The sequence below is a fragment of the Podarcis erhardii genome (genome assembly GCF_964252035.2).
Source record: "Podarcis erhardii genome assembly, chromosome: 2".
In the NCBI taxonomy this organism is placed as follows: Eukaryota; Metazoa; Chordata; class Lepidosauria; order Squamata; family Lacertidae; genus Podarcis; species Podarcis erhardii.
Genome location: NC_138498.1, coordinates 81,358,352 through 81,375,590, shown reverse-complemented (window position 1 = coordinate 81,375,590; position 17,239 = coordinate 81,358,352). Strand labels below are relative to the sequence as shown.

The window sequence follows — 17,239 nt, the reverse complement described above, 5'->3', positions numbered from 1 at the left end:
AGCTAGTATGACAAGAGAGAACGCTTGCCTAGAGCCCTCCTTGACATAGTTCTGTATGTACAGGGAGTACTTTATATGAAGCAACATACAAAACGTGTAGCCTGTTTCCTGAAGCCTGAAATAGAACCAAGTAAAGGGGTCAACCTAGATGAGTGCTCTAATAGTCTGATTCTGCTGTAATTGATGCAGGAAAAATGTCAGATAAGGAAAATGCAAAGTGATAGGGAAGAGTTAATGTAGAATAGATGAGCCTGGAGTGAGCAAGAAAGACTCTGTACTTCCCACCCCCCAAAAAAAATTCTTTGTAGGGGATTGTATAGTGAATGTGACCATCTCTTCCTGCTCTTAGTTAAATAACATTTGCTCACTCATCAGTGTAGAAGTGGAGATTCTGAAGACAATAGCATCTTTGAGGCCTTTTTGCTCATGAGTATTTTTAGTCTCAGGGCCTTTTTAGTTGTAACTATGAGGAGATAATGTCTAATTTTTAAGAATAGGGTTGTGTTGCTCATTCAGCTCTCTCTTTTTTAAAACGAAACAGCGTTTCAGTTTTACTAACCTATGTGAAGAATTTATCTAGGTTTCTTTTTAAAACTCATTTCTAGTTGAAATGATAAAAAAAGGCTTTTGAAGTATAGAGTGCAGATTTTTGGCATGGAAAATGGGATTAAATATCCTTAGGCTTTATGAAAAGTGCAGTCATTTCTTGAGAAATTGCTCCAAGCTGTCAGGCTCTGGGCTTTTGGGGTTCACAATGAACTTTGCTTGTCATGATCTCATAACGTGCAATTTACATGTTCTCCCCCTCCGTTGCCGTCTGATTATTAATTTTGGTTATGTACTCTTATTGAAACTTAACAGTCTGCTGCAAACATCTGTCTACTTGATCTTATACATTAGTGCAAATTCATTTTTCTCCTTTGAAGAAAAACTGTAGCCGTTTCCATTTCTAAACACACTCCATTAACTTTTTAGATGCTTCAGCTTAACATGATATCTTGACTGTTTTGTCTTTTTATGTACTTCATGGTATCCTCATTGTGCTAGCAGAAGTGTTTGAGGTTTTTCTTCTAGTAGTTATAGAATAAAACTCTATTCACTGCCTGTCTTTTTCAGCCACTTAATCTGCTGCTGCTGCTACTTTCTTTTGTGGACTTCTCGGTTCCAGTTACTGGGTTATAAAAAAAATCTTCTCCAGGATTGCAGAATTCTCCTTTCAAACTTCCGTTTTCCAGGTGTGATGTCACTTCCTCCTCCATAATTATAGTGCTACCCAGTTAGATTTTAAAAGAAAAATGAAAAACACAATATTTCCGTACCCATTTAAGTGTCTCTTGTGCCTGGCTGCCATGCTGTTAACTGCTCATGTTAAAGCATCTGTAATTTTTTGTTATAGGAGCTATAGTAATGAATTCTGATTTCCATTTCCATTAGAAATGTGTTCAGAATTGATTATGCATCCTTTAATATTTGATATGCAGTAAATCCAGAATTTCAACATATAATTCATTTAATGCTACTTATGACAATTCAGTCTTGTATTAGCTACTCACCTGCTCACCGTTGGCAGCTAAGAATTCCCTCCAGGTGTGTGAGTGGGCTTCCTAAGGAGAGCTGGTGTGCTTTGTTTCTCCTTCACCAGCCCTTGTAGCTTGCAATTTTCCTTTAAAAAACACACAAAACAGTCTGCTTTTTGCTAATAAGAGGAGCTCCTTTGTATAAGTAAAAAGCAGGCTAGTTGCTTTGGGTGGGGAGCTAAAAACTAAGTGATAACATTGTACATCAGATAATTGCAGCTATGAGGAAAAGTAGAACCATCTTTTGAAAATTAAAATATGAAGGGGCCTCTAAAGCAGTGAGCATTTTTAAGTGGCATTTTATTAAATTTAGTTTATTTTCTCGTAGCAAAGCTCAGGGTATTCCATTCCTTCTAATCTGAGAAGAAGTTTTAACAATTCTGTTGATTTCCTTCAGTAGCTCTTGCTCTGAGGGTAAAGCGTAGAAGAGAAAATGACCTGCTAGTTAATAAAAACTTGATGTCAAAGCATAGTTGCTATATTTTTAAAAGTTTCATAATAATTTTTTCACGTTTTAGTTTCCTCATCCCACTTTGTCAATATTTTTACACTAATCCTGTTTAAAATTATGGCTACCTGCGGATTTAAAAAATACTTAAATCTGTTATTAAACTTTGAAAAATGCCCTTGCGCCAGTAATTCTTTACTAGACAAAGAATAACCTCTATTTTTGAAGGCAAAAATCATACAAGTTTCAATCAGGTGAATCCTTCCCAAATGAGGTAAAATGGTTCTGTGGATAGGGCTCCAGGTGGTGGGATTCGGAAGTACACAGATAGTACCTGGGCTTTGTAGCCATTTTGTATTTTTAGTAGCCAGCAAGAATATTTAAATATGCCTCTCTGCATATGCAGAGCATCTTTCTCCTACAGAACAACTAGCCTATCACAGAATTAAGAAACAGGATTTAAAGGGCAGGTGGCATTGCCATAGCTGTCAACTCTTACCTTTTTTTAAGGGAAATTCCCTTATTCCGAATAGGATTCCTCGCAAGAAAAGGGAAAAGTTGACAGCTATGCTCCTCACATACAGGCCCTACCACTCCCAGGAATCCAACACTCTTGAGTATACTTGCCAGCATAGTATATTCAGAAAGCACAGTTCCTTTAAATTAAAATAAATATCTACTACTGTGTTGCGCCCCCACTTCTATTCACCCACACCTGTCTGCTTAAGATTCTTGCTGGATGGAGGCCATTTTCAATACTGAGGTGAGGTCCAGTGAGTGGAATCCCACGACAAAAGGAAGTTGACTCCAGGGTTTTCCTCGTTCCATCCAGCAGTTTTGTTCACAAGCTCAATACGAGCCCTCTCCAATTTCTAAAATTATCTTCTCAGTGGATTCACATCCGTGGTTCTGGACCGAATGTGGATTGTCTCTTGCTTTAGGCACACTGCCGTTTTGTTTTTTCAACTGGCTACATGTTCAAATACTTGGGGCTTTAGTTTACATTTTCTGGATGCTAGTTTTTACTCTTAAACATTTGCTCTGGGAGGGAGACGGGGAGCTGGCTTCAAGGTTTACACAAGGGCAGCCCAGTCGCTACTGTGCCGATCTGGCTTTTGCTCAATGGGTATTACGGCCTGTGAGGTGAGCAAGGATGGGAAGAGATAAGGATTCTGCTGAGATGGCGAGACCAGGCCTAATGAGGGAGAATGAAGCAAGACAAAGGCAGGGAACCCTTTGGCAGATTTTATTTATTTTAAAGTAATATTTGTATATTCCTTTTCAACAATAGTGGTTCTCACTGTTTGTATAATAAAAGCATGTTTATAATCTTGTGCACAGTAGGAGATCTTACCAGATGCCACCAATGATTTTGTGTGTTTTTGTTTTGTTTTTTTTTAAAGTATTCATGCTTCCAGCATGGTGGCATCAATGAGAATGGGGTGTGGAGAACTACTGTTCTCAGTTTGGGTTTCCTTAGTCCACCAGGAGTTTCTAGAAACCGGTGGCATCAATGGCTCTCACCCATAGAACTGAGGGAAAAGGTGCTCTAACAACAACTTGAGCACCACAGGTTGCTCACTCTTGAGCTAAACTGAAGATAGTTGAGGAAATAGTTACTTGCCTGAGGACTCCCACTGATTTCTTGGCTTCTCAGCTCAATCTGTTTGAACACAAAGCTACATCTCTTCTAATACATATAACTAGCTTTGAAGTGGGTTGTTGTTGTTTTTTTACATTCAGGCAGTATATACATTTTATTAAATAAATCAATACTGAAGGAGAAAGTTGCCAAATTTTTAAAATGTGTCAATCCTTATCCTGTTTTATAGCAACCTTTCAGCATGGGAAATGCCAGTAACTGCTTAAGTTTGGATATAATGGTAGCCTTTTCGTAAATTGCAGGCTTTGCCCAGTTCTGCATAGAAAGAACTCTATGTGAGAGGTTTTGAAGCTCTGTCTTCTGTATGAGGCAATTTTCAGATAACCATCAAAGATGAAAATGTTGGGAACTGTAATTATTAATGGCAAATAGCATTTTCCTTAGGGTATTGGCCTCATGTTGTAGCAGTTGAACAGTTTTTATAGCTGCGCTATGCTGTTTAAAATGCAATCTTACAGTAGGCCATTTTCCACAGAGAATTCCTTTCTTGAGAGTGAATAGCGGTTGCCTTGCCACCCAGCTTTCTGAATGGGGTCTACTGTTGCCCTTGCTTTTCAGGTAATATTTTGTTCTCAAATTTCACATGTGTTCCCTACCCCCACCAAATTTCATGCTGGAGAGACTGGAATTATAGATGCTTTAAAACCAGTTTTTGTTTAGCTAATCTAACTTATTGATTTCCTACACATAAGTGCTGTCAAGTTCAGCGTTCCCAAACTGTTTAGGTTTGTCAACCTTTTTGCAAACAAAATTTATGCTGCTGTTTGTGTGAGGCTTCAAGTTAAACTTCTGAAATAAGCATTATTCAGACGTACTGATTTGCTGCTCCCCCCTGCCCCCTCCACCAAATAATTTATCATGAGGTGATATTAAAAAATCTGACTTTTTGCTCTGTAAAAACTGCAAGGCTCATCTTGTATTTTGGGAAGAAAGAATGTGCAACTTGTGCAGAGTTGACCATTGGTTCATCTTGGCCAATATAATCTAACCTAAAAGGTGGCTAACCTATGGCCCTTTAGGGCCTTCCATGGTTTGGCTGAAGAAGCAGTTGCTCATATGTAGGCTCCAAAGAGATCAGGGCTTCAGCGTTATCAGAAGTGCAGGTCATGTGGAAAACTACACATAGTAGCTGCTCATACATAGGGCTGCACAATGCACACGTTCAGATCTATGTGTTGGTGTCAGGGGTGGGGCAGTGCACCCCCACTTCCTGGTCACCATGTGATGTCTCCGTCGCACAATTCAAACATGAAGAGGGTACTGTCTGCTTTAATGAATGGAGTCATGTACTACAAGGACTTCAGAAACTGAAAAGTGGTGGTGGTAAAGCCAGAGCCTACCCACAGCTCAAAAGTGAAGCCCTTATAGAAGAGGCAGACTATTCAGACATCTCTGTTCCTTAACCCTGTTTGAACCCAACATTTTTCTGATGCGGTGTATTGGTATGCAAGGAGGGAAAGGTTGTTGGGTAGTGAGAGGGCATAAATTATAGGCTAATTAGTAACTTGGATTTGTGTGACCAACCTCTTAATCTACAAATGAGACTTTTATATCACTTCCTCTTCTGTTCTGACTCTCCTGGTCTCTTGTATGTGTTTTCTTTCCAATAATCTTTCTGGTTACATATATATGGTACCTTAGAATTACATGTTTGCCTGTACATATCAGTTAACTGAAATTTAACTGAAATCAGAGCAGGGGCTGATTATGGATAATATGTTTTTCTTTGGCTTCAGGAGTGCCCTCTGGTGGTTTTAAAAGACTATGATAGCTTTTAATTTGAGGCAGTTTCCAAGAACACTACCCTGCTAAGAAAAATAGCCACTCATACATCATCTGGAAGACAAGATGTTTGAGATTCATATGGATACCATGGCAGCTAGAGCAGGGTTGGGGTGGAGCAGCCATTGGGATATATTTGCATAAATTAAGGTCCTAATAAAAATATTAGAAGGTTGTAAAAGTTAATGGAACGATTACAAAGTTAGAAAAGTTAACCACCTAACACAGGAGTGTGGGATCTTTTTGGCCCAGCAGGAGTGATCCTTATTCTTCCCCACCCCTGTGAATCAACACACTTGTAAATCTCTGTTATCGTTATGTCAGATGATTGAGAGGTGAGTTACCCCACCCATCTGTCCAAGTCTGTTGTGCACTGCTTTTGAAGTGCCTTACAGCCAGCTAGTTGTTGGGCACATTGGAACCACAGCTCAAGGGACTAGGGCAGTCTGAACATAAGGCTGGCACCCCTGTTTTCTGTAGATATTGGCTGAGTGATCAAGTTTCCTATGGGGAACTCAGTCGAACAGCTGATCCAGCAGCATCGTCCCTGCTCCACACCTGATGAACACATAGCGTTGGATGTGGAGCAGGCGGGTGTGGTTTGGGGAAAATGATATTGTGGTGTGAATTTGGCTCACAGATCGAAGGCTCCCTACCCTTGATCTTACATGTGATGTGGTAGAATGGTTGCCAGTGAGGCTACAAAGTGCATGGACATCACTGTTGTAAGTGGTTTTGTGTGAAGCAAATACTACATAATTTGGGCTTTTAAAAAACCAAACTTCTTTTGTTCAGGAACCAAAGTTCTTGAAAATTAAGAGCTTCTGCTGGGATACAGCTTCACACTAATAACTTTCCACTTGGACTAGAGCCCATGTGGTTTAGGTCTTCTGTTGCAATCAGCCCCATTTACTGCCCCATCTCTCTTGGCTGTGGTTTTTAATACCCCAAATAACCTTTCTTGTAGTTCTATATGCCTCTGAAATTGCCAGTGCATCTTGGTGCCATTTGTGATCTTTTGCTGCAGTGAATTACTATTCTAGTGTTAGGCCACAGATAACGGTACTGAGGTGTGATTGCCAACTTCAAGGTAGATCAGCCATGAAACCAGGTTTTGATGGTTTGCATGTAATTCTGGCACCAAAGTAAATATGCCACGTGAAGCTTCTGCTGCAGGTTTTCTTACATGATACAGGCCATGTTGGTGTTGAGCCTGGATAATTCCACTGCAGGCATCTAAACAGTGAAGAAGATACCAGACAAAGCTGGATTTAATCAGGATTCTGAACTGGTTTAGAAGTGTCCCGCCTTAATTTCAGCCAGGTTTAACTTTTTTACGCATAATGGCAGGCCCTATGGGAACAGGGGGAATTGATTTCCGAGGAACAGAGTAGTAGGCCCAGGAGTTTCAGTCAAGAATATTTTCGCAAGTTCTGACATGCCTCAGTAGATCACATTCAGAGGTTTAATAACCAAAGATGTAAATGAGGCTTTTGCCTGCTGTAGTCCACAGATCCATTGGGGAAGGGCTGTAGCTCAGTGGTAGAGCATTCAAAAAGTCCCAGTCTCAATCCCTGGCATCTCCAGGTAGGGCTGGGAGAGACTTCCTTTCTGAAACTCTGCCTGGCACTGCCTGGCAGTAGAAACAATACTAAGCTAGGTGGACTGTTGACCCGGTTCAGTATATGTCGGCTTCCTGTGTTCCTGTGCACAAGTTTCCTGTTGAACCTGAACTGGGAAACTATAGTTATCAATTTCAAAGCAGGCTGGGATATTCAAGCACTGTTTTGAAGTTGGTTTAATATCCTGGCTTATTCCAAAGCTGTTGATCCAGATGGGGAAAACTGTGATTAAATGGAAAACTCTAGTCAATACTGTAGTTAAAACTTCCTGTTTCGTTTGCTGGTTGCATGCATGAGCAAGAGGCATATTCCTATCTTGGCTTATTAAGCAGAGATACAATCACCCAAAACCTCCCTTTGTACCGAAAAGCAGAAAGGCAGTTGGAGCAGCATATCTTAAACCATTTTTTTTTTTTTTTGCTAAGCAGCCCTACTAAAGATGTTTTTGTCTGGTTCCAGGCTTCTGTTAGCTTGACCGAAAGTGAGACGTTGCCTTTTATGCTGCTTCATTTCAAAAACACTTGCTGGGCTGCTATTTGAGCATCACTGTTAAAGATTCCTAATAAAATCACTCTTGAGTGGCTGCTGCCGTGTGGTTGTATCTGTAACAATCTGTCCAAGACTGAATGCCAGACATGAAGCTGCATTATACCGGGTCAGAATGGTGATCCATCTGGCCCCAGAGTTCCTGCACTGGCAACTGTTTTCCAAGGTCTTGGGTATAGCCCTGCTTCCTAAGACCCTTTAGCTGGAGCTGCTGGACATTAAACCTGGGCCTTTGACATGGAAAAACATGTCCTCTGCCACTCAACTATGGTCCCTCCCCTTGGCCATATAGGGCTTCTCTTGAAATTGCTTCCATTCACATAGAGGTGCAGCCTCCTGCATTCTAATTGGCACACATCACTTGACTCTAATTCTCTCTCCTGTACTAGCTCTTCGTTTCCTGCGCCAATTCATATGCGCAAGCCCAGATGTGCAGAGCTTTTGAAATGTATTGGATTTATAATGAAGAGTATGAGTCATTTCTTACGTCATGTAACAATCTTTCTATGATTAACTCAGAACTCTTACCTCACTCTATACCATACATGTGCAGAATCCATGTGGCAGTGATGCAGAGAAAGGTATTCCTGGTGACTACTCAACCACCTACGGAGTTTTCTTCTGCTGGAGATTTGCTAAAGCTTTCAGAAGCATTGAAATATGTTTTCAATTGGTCTAGCTTATAGTGATCAGAACTAAGCAGTTGCTGGAGTTTTAAAGGCGTACTGTATGACAAGTTAACAATTATTGTGTTACTGCTTGTTTCTCTGTCCTTGCAATAAGATGACCTACAGTTTAAATGAATTAAACCAAACTTCTTTTGGCAGTCATGCTGGCTAAAACTGACTTTTCCAGACTCCTCTATGTCTTAGGATATTGGATGGAATCCAACACCGTGCTGCGGTGAATGTCCCATCAGCACAGGCATTGCTGCTTCTCAGATGGAACAGTCTCCCCTCTCCTCCCCTGTGTGCTGTTCTAGGCATTCTCCAGACCAACCCAAGCCAGTTTCAGTGGGGGAAGAGAGGAGGGAAAACCCCCATTGTGCAAGCAGAAGTCCAAGTGCAGGGCTTGCACTGATGGAGCTCGTTACGTGATTAGTGCCCATTACTTTTAGGACACTCTTTAAGCAACTAAGACCTCCACTGTTGTCATGATGGAAATGTAATGTAAACTTAACATTTTAGTTTTGTCGAGTACTAAGAGACTTAAGTTGCCACCACAAGATTAGCATATTTGTTTATATTAAGTTCTCTAAAATCAGTAGATTTCCAGGAAAAAGCATTGATGATATTGGACCATGGAACCTCACCTTGAACTATTTGTAGGTTTGTTTTAGCAATAAGTGTAGATCCCACCCTTTTATTAAAACAACAACACCCAAAATATTTAAATAAAACACTGTAGTGAAGCACTATAATAAAGTACAAATGCTGATAATGAATTGAATACTTTTAATTAAACAAAAATTGTTGCATAGTTCAAAGAAATTTGTTTTATGGCATCTAGAGCATGGTAAATTCTTTAAAATCTTCCTTGTAATAAAAGTGTTGTTGTGTTGGGAATAACATGAATATGGCTAGTTATTTTTTAGGCTGCAATCCTATGCATATGTACTTAGGAGTAAGCTCAACTGATTAAAGTGAAGCTTGCTTATATTATTACTATTATTATTACTTTCATTATTTAATTGATTTTTATACCACCTTCCATCAAAATATCTCAGGGCTGTTCACATAGGATGCCTGTATGGAAATGAAAGAAGCTTTTTAAATGAATGCTGAAATCAATCTTTTAAAGTATATTTTTGTGGAAGTTGTGCAAATAAAAGCCAGAGACTTTGCCAACTTTGAGCTAATGTATATGTTGCAGTAAGCATAAGAAGTTCAGTGAATGCCGATGTTTATTGGTAATCCTTAAAGTCTTTGGAGGTCCGTAGGAAATAGTAAACTGTGAAATTTTCAAGGAGTCCAAAAACGCACTTCTCCACTCTCTCTCTGAGACCGATGCATGCCACCAATCAAAGAATCTTAAGGCAAACTGAGTGCTTTTTTCTGACAGTGACCAAATTTCATCCTTTCTCTCCCATTACTGGCAAATATTTGAACAATTTCCCACAAAACTTACTCTGGACATTATCAATGAATTATTGAAACAAGAATGTCTTTGGTCAAAGACACTTGGTTGGCTTTAAAATACTTCCACTAATGTCAGAATTGTCTGAAATATTCCACTGGCTCCCTAAAATGTTAAGAACTCCTAGTAAATGTCAGAGGTTCATAGTTTGACATTTACCTTAATACACACTTGTCCAAGTGTGCATTGATTTAAATCGGATTTCTTGTTGTGAAATTAATATATTTCCTGGGCAAGCATGCATGCTATCCGATTGCTACAATAATTAATGTGTTCGTTTGCAATTCAATATAATCCAAAATCTTTTACCACGTAGTCTGCATCAATTGCAGAATTGGAACTGCTTCGAGAAAAGCAGCTTAGTCCTCTTTGTATGTGCTCAAGGAAGCAAAGGAAGAACACTTGTCTGCAGCTGAAATTGTAAGCACAGTTATTTGTAACAAAGTTTCTTTGTACAACAATACTTCCTAGTAAATAGGCGTAGTACTGAGTTGTAAGTGTCTGGAACTTTCCAGAAGCAAGGCTGGTCGGTAGTACATACGCAAAAAAACCCAACGTGTTTCCATGAGATCATGGAAACCATTCTGTTGGTTACAGTGCCATAATTTGAAAAGGAATACATTGCAAAGTTCGTGTAGCAAAACATTTGCACAAGGTCACCCATGTGGGCTGTTGGAATGCTGGGTAAAATGTGGACTAGCATCTCCTAGCTTCCAGCACCTGTGATGGCCTCCTAAACTCTTGTTAGGCCATAGTAACAAATAATAATTAAATAGTTCATTGTGCCATTTTCTCAACTTCGGAAGTTAGACATTTGTCCCTGTAATTCTTGCTTTATTAGAAAAATAGCTTATTTAAGATGTGTTTGCTATCAGGCCACAATTCATTTTAAAGAGACAAGTAGATTTTAACATGCTTTGTATTTAGATTTCATTTTAAACCAGGTTATTTCAGGAAAGACACCACATAATTAGAATTGTAAAATCAATTTAAAATCATTTACCTTTATCCACTTTGCAAACTCCTCCCAAATTACTCTTCCCATGTTTCCATTTAATTATACATTTCTTCTTCCAACTTGTTGCCATTAGCTTGAAAACCTGGCTTCCACTTGATTATGCTCACACATCCCTTATGGAAATGCTTCAGTGGCTGCCACTTAATTACTAAAGAAATTGCTGCATATTTAGATGTAGATATCTCATTTGCTGAACAGACATGTAATAACTCTTCATATTCAGAATATTTTTGAGATCTTTCTTTCTTTTAAAAGTCTCCTCAGAAATTGGTCACTACCTGAGATATACAAGCTTTTAAATTCTGTTTGTGTTGGTAGAATTACTCGTTAACATATTTTACAGTGGAATTTTAGTTGATCTGCTTACTAGCTACAAAACTGAGCTGTGTTAGGGAGCTGCTGTGGCATTTTAACATGTGTTTGTGTTTCTAGGTACGAGCACACCAGTTAGTTTTACCACCCTGTGATGTAGTGATCAAAGCTGTAGCTGACTATGTCCGCAATATTCAGGACACTTCTGATTTGGATGCCATAGCTAAAGATGTCTTTCAACATTCACAGGTAAGGAAGGAACAAAGATCATAGGTGTAGACTCATTTTAAAATACAATTGCACAAATAATCAACTTCTACTGTGTGGGTACTCATGTGCACATGCCTGCCTATCACTATTCTCTCTTATCATTGTCATGTCCAAGGATGTGTAACTTGGGTTTGCTTTTTTGGGTTCTGTAAATTTCCATAATACCAGGTACAGCTTTATGGCAATGTTAACACCAAAGACTTTTAGTAACATAAGCATGGCTACTAACATTTCAGTTTTGGTTGTGGTTGCATTATAGGCCTGAACCTAACAGTGGTGTTGTGACCATGCTAGCTGAATACTAATCATCGGGATGGTTAAGAGGGATGGAGGGGGGAAAACAACAGATAGGAATCTCTCTAGACTCCCTGTACTGCTTATCAGAAAATCCTGCATTTGAGATAATTAAACGCAGATTGTTAGACAATGAATTTCAAGAACTTAGTAGTAAAATCAGGAACAGCTTCTGTGCAAGTCTAGGGATGGTGCGATGTGAGGAACCAGTAGCTACTTATCTCCCATTGGACCAACCTGAATCAACACAGGGCATACATGCTAGCAAGACTGAATGTGCCACCTTTGGCAATACTGTAGGGAGATTCCATAAAATACCACTCACAGAGAGACTATGCCCCTGAGGACAGAGTCATATAAAATCAGTTGTGCATGTTCTTTTGCACTGCACATGCATCAGTTGTGCACTGATTTTTTGTTAGCGGGGAGTGGTATTCAGATGAATGTAAGTTAGTCTTACGTTTACTCAGGATAGGGATAAGATGGAGATAGTAGTCAGGTTTCTGCAACATACAGTGAAGATTTGTGAATGTTATACAACCTTAATTTAATAGTTAGATGTAGATTTTGCTGAGAGATTTTATTGTACTGAATCTTACTGCAATCTTGTCTATATGCCCATAAAGGTTTGAGAAATGAGAATACTAGTTCGTGTGTGTGTAATTTTAATAAAGCTTTTAATATGTCTTTTAGTCTAGAACGGATGACAAGGTTAAACGATTTAAGAGAGCAGTTGCATATTATTCAGCAACCAATAAGCCTATGCCATTTCATCCACCACACTACCTAGGTAAGTGTTGAAACTTGCTTTGAGTTGAGTATGATACTGAGAATTTGGTTAAACAGTAGGAGATGACTACACCAGGGAGGAGATGGGAGACAATAGAGAAATCGTACAACATTTATCCTATTGAATCAGTCAGATTTCATTTTGATGTCCTGGATCAGTAGGTAATCTGACCCAGCTGTGGTACCTAGCAGGCACTCTTGTGTCTGCTCTAAGTGTTCTACTCGCGGCTGTCAGAGAAGTTCTGGTCAGTTGAAATTGATGTTACTTATTGGCAGATTAGCTTGTGCACAAGCAGATGTTGGCTTCTCTGCTGTGGTTAGTCACAAGCTCTGGCTTGGACATAACATTAAGCCAGCTAGTCTGTGGTTTGCTTCCCCACTGGGGGAGCAGAGTGTGAGTGCTCAAGCCAGTGTTGCACCCAGACATGGTCATTGTCTGCTGTGGACCTTTTCTCTGTGGTTTCATGCCTCTGACCCAGAGCTTTCCAAACTTTTCATGTTGGTGGCACACTTTTTAGACATGGATCATTTTGCGATGCAGTAATCCAGTTTTACTAGCAAACTAACCCTGGGAGGAGTTCAGGGAGTGTTTGTGTGACACACCTACACACTAGCTGACACACTAAAATGTCACGATACACAGTTTGGAAGGCTCTGCTCTGACCGCTTCTTTGCCACGTACATGGCAATATTTGATGCAGATTTGGAAATGCAGCCGGTTAAAAGGGGGATTCTTGGGTGAGGTTATTGCTTGCTTTTCTCTTCCAGGATAGCATCCTATTTTGAAATGTTCTTGTGTGTAAGAGAGAGTGTGCATATGTGCCAGTGTGTCTCTTTGTGCAGAAATTCCTTTCAGCAAAGTGAATTTTGCTTCCAAAACAAGATCTAAAGAACTTACAACTAACTTTATCTGGATAAGTTTTACATCAGATTATTACACACAAATCCTGAGACTAGTCTTAACTATTTCTGAAAATGTTAGTGGGGTGCACCAACTACATTATTCAGTTTGGCCCCTGATTTGGGAAACAGCCCAGTTCTATCCACGATGCTTTATAGGGTGCCCAGTTCAGCTTTGGGTTCATTTAATCTGCTCACCACCCAGATAGCTATTGGAAAGGCAAAAAAAAAAAAAAAGGCTATATAAACTTTTTCCTCTTTAATTCCAGCTTGACCCATCATTCCACTCTGGTTTCATGATAAGCATAGATATACTATTTTAGCATTCAGCAGACACACATCCTGTAGGGTTTTTTAAAATGCCTTTTTTGATGAGCTACCGTGATGCATTTCCAGGGGTCCCCACTTCACCCTTGGTGTCTCGTACAAATCCTGCTTTACCACTGACAAGGCATTCCTCTATGCTTTGGAATTTGTCTGAATGCAGTGTACAGCCCTATTAAATAAAGAGGTAGAAGAGCACTGTGGTCATTTGTCATAACTAACTGTTCTAGTCTACACATGTAACCATATGGAAATCTAAAACTAGAACTTTTAATAAAGGTAACATTTGTTGCATTAGTGAAATAGTTTTTAAAATAGAAAATGCTTGGAACTGGAGCAAAACACCATCTGGATAAATGTCAGTTCCCCATCTGTGGGTTTTGTCTCTTCTGAAGTGATGTCACCTCACCTCAGTTTGCTATGGAAATCACAATAATTTGGGCTTGATCACACAGAATAGTAAGAGCTGCAAGACTTGCCTTTTTACGCCAAGACAGCCACACAATAACCTACCTATTCTGAGATAAGCTATCTTGTCAAAATGGTACATATTTGAGTTAGTTTTACTTTTCTATCTCCCAGGTTGATGGGTAACATATAGAAATCAGTTCTCTCTCTTCTGGAGAAATCCTACATAACAAGTCTTCATTAGACTAATTGAAAGCAGATATGTTAATGGCTGTAAAGTGTTGTTTGAACTTGGTTTCCTCTTACATGACGTATCCATCTTCATGTGCCTGACTCTCTTCAAGTCTTGATTTCTGACCGACAGAGAGAAATGTGTTAGCAATCAAAAAGACTTCTTAATAACTTGTTGCTGAGAGAGTATCCTGGTTAAAGTGAGAAAAGACTTCAAAGATTTCATATTTGTTCTTCTGTTCTTGCATGTTGCGCACGAACTGAGGATATTAAAAACAAACCACTTCAGAACTGGATGCAGAATTAAAATTGCTGCACTTCCTGTTCTGCGGGGATATAGAAAGTAAACAATGGATACTAAAATGGTGGGAGTGACTGTAACATAAACAGAACAGGAACAGATAGTGGAAAGAAAAAATAAATGATCAGACTAGGAGGAAGTGAATGTGTCTCCTGAGACAGGCAGAAAATGAAACAAAACTGACAGTCAGTGTGTGTTGAAGTAACCTGTACTATAGGAAATGAGGTCAAAGCTTTAAAGAACAAAAGCCTAATATCAGGCATTTGTTCTTACATGATTACTTTTTCCTATTGAGGATTCACCTAAAATGCAACTCTGGCCAGGCTGTGCATGAGACTGAATTTGTTTTGATTTTTCCTGTAATAGCCAGACCAAATCAATTTGGAATGCCGGGTATAGTGCCACCGTATGTCTCTGCTCAGATGCTTAACATTCCACAGACCCCTCTCCAAGCAAAACATGTGGCAAGTATACTCTGCTTTTTCCTCTTTCTCCCCACCAGCACTCTTCAATTGTTTTTGAGAAATGTGTGTTGCGCATATATAGAGTTATGAGCAGTTTGCTCTGATTTATGAAGAAGCAGCTATAATTTATGATATACTTTCCTCCCCTTTAGGCCCAGCATATGTCTAGTCAAGGTAATACCCAAGGTCAGGGTCCATATCCCTATAGCCTCTCGGAACCAGCCATCACCTTGGATGCAGGTGGGAAAAATATTTCTGAGCAGAACAACTACAGCAACATTCCTCATGAAGGAAAACATACACCACTATATGAACGATCCTCTCCAATAAACCCAGCTCAGAGTGGGAGCCCCAATCATGTGGATTCAACATACTTTCCTGCCTCTTCTACATCATCATCTTCAGACAATGATGAAGGCAGTGGCGGAGCTGTGAAGTAAGTACATCATGTGTTTCTAGCAAGAAAGTTGCTAGTAGCGTCTTTGAATTTACTGTCACAGGGAAATGTTCCTGCACCTGCTGTTGTTTCTATATTCAGTTGATGTGATCTACTTAATTGTAATGTATTTTGTCTTTGTTTTGTTAATGCTGGTGGCACAGAAATGTTTGCAGATAAATGAGCAAAATTAAAAAAGTAAACTAATCTTGTATCTGCCAAGATGTAGAGGTTATTAAATATTTGCTACAACAATGTTTATTAGTTGTGTGTATGATGTGCAGGGTAGGAAGTGTATAAGCTCATACCAGACAATGTTAAGTGTTGGATCCTTTAAAATGATTGATTTGTGAAATAGGTAGAGAGCAGAGGCAACAGTATTTGGCTTCCCAATTTCCCCTGGTTGGCTAAAGAGAGTGAAGACTTATTTCAGAAATTAGTTTATATCAGTTAGAAGGTTAGTAGCCCAATTTTTACTGGTATGTGCATGTGCCTATGTTAGCCATTTTTCACCTAAAAGGGGGGGGGAGCTCTTTTGAATATACAGTCATACCTCGGGTTAAATATGCTTCAGGTTGAGCGTTTTCAGGTTATGCTTCGCGGCAACCTGGAAGTAACGGAACGCGTTACTTCTGGGTTTCGCTGCTCGTGCATGCGTAGACGCTCAAAATGACGTCATGCGCGGAAGCGGCGAAACGCGACCCACAGACGTGCAGTTGTGTGTTACGTTCTACTCAGGATGCGAATGGGGCTCCGGAACGGATCCTGTTCACATCCAGAGGTACCACTGTATATAAAACTTCATTACTCTTACTTGCCATAGGCCATCAGGTAAGTGGCTGTTCACCTGTCAACTTTACACAACTTAGGGTGCAAGTATCACCCCTAACAACGAACTTATGCAACAATCTTATTTTTGTTCCATCCTTTTAATAAATTCCCACGGATGCTTACAAAAATCGAAGATGAAATAATATGATATAATTAAAACATACAACAAGTACACTAAAAGCAGCAGTTCTAAAGAACAGCTGCACTTAAGCCAAATTAAAATGCCTGGGGAAACAGAAAAGCTCTTTGTGTAGCACTTGACATTAGTGTTAAGCACCAGATGAGACGTCCTGGAGAAAGTATTTTGGCACCACAGGCTTTCTTCCAGGTGGAAGCCAACCTAGAAAAGGACCTTTGCTGAAAACCTTAGCACATGGGCAGTTGCATGTGGAGAAACATGATATCCCTGGTGCCCTCGACTCAAACCATGAAGGTGTGCTAAAGGTCAAAAAACACTTTGAATTGAACGTGGAAACAAACTGCAAATACACAAGGGGGTGGGGGGTTGTGTTTATCTTGATACTATTTAACAGTACCTTTGAATTATAATTCTGAAAATAAAAATAGTGTGGCATTCTTCTCCCCCCCCCCCCCCCCCAGTCATGTTGGTGGGAACAAATTGCGCTGGGAGAAAACAGGAACCCAGTCAGAAAATCAAGGACGTGGGGATCCAGGAGACCAAACAAAGGTAGAGTCCTTCTTAGCACTATAGCCTGTGCTGATTAGACTTTATATGCACAGTTGAATCCTTTGGTTTTTCTAAAAAAAAAACTGCTTTTGTAAGGTGATATTTGAAAAGCTCTTGACACCTGAAGGGCAATGAGCTCTGTGCATGCATGCATATGACTTTTAACTTCATTTGCAAGTATATTCAAATTTTACTTTCA

At 39.7% G+C, this 17,239-nt stretch overlaps 2 protein-coding genes across 2 annotated transcripts in view; one reads left to right on the top strand and one right to left on the bottom strand.

The window, feature by feature from the left end:
* NINJ1 (ninjurin 1) overlaps nucleotides 1-17,239 on the bottom strand; it is a 436,658-nt gene that overhangs the window by 277,423 nt on the left and 141,996 nt on the right. The gene's annotated exons all lie outside the window — the stretch shown is intronic.
* FAM120A (family with sequence similarity 120 member A) overlaps nucleotides 1-17,239 on the top strand; it is a 50,762-nt gene that overhangs the window by 16,544 nt on the left and 16,979 nt on the right. The window contains exons 4-8 of the mRNA XM_081848835.1: nucleotides 11,225-11,353; nucleotides 12,362-12,458; nucleotides 14,988-15,085; nucleotides 15,238-15,521; nucleotides 16,953-17,040. Of these exons, the coding sequence (XP_081704961.1) occupies nucleotides 11,225-11,353; nucleotides 12,362-12,458; nucleotides 14,988-15,085; nucleotides 15,238-15,521; nucleotides 16,953-17,040 (696 nt within the window). The remainder of the gene's footprint in view (nucleotides 1-11,224; nucleotides 11,354-12,361; nucleotides 12,459-14,987; nucleotides 15,086-15,237; nucleotides 15,522-16,952; nucleotides 17,041-17,239) is intronic.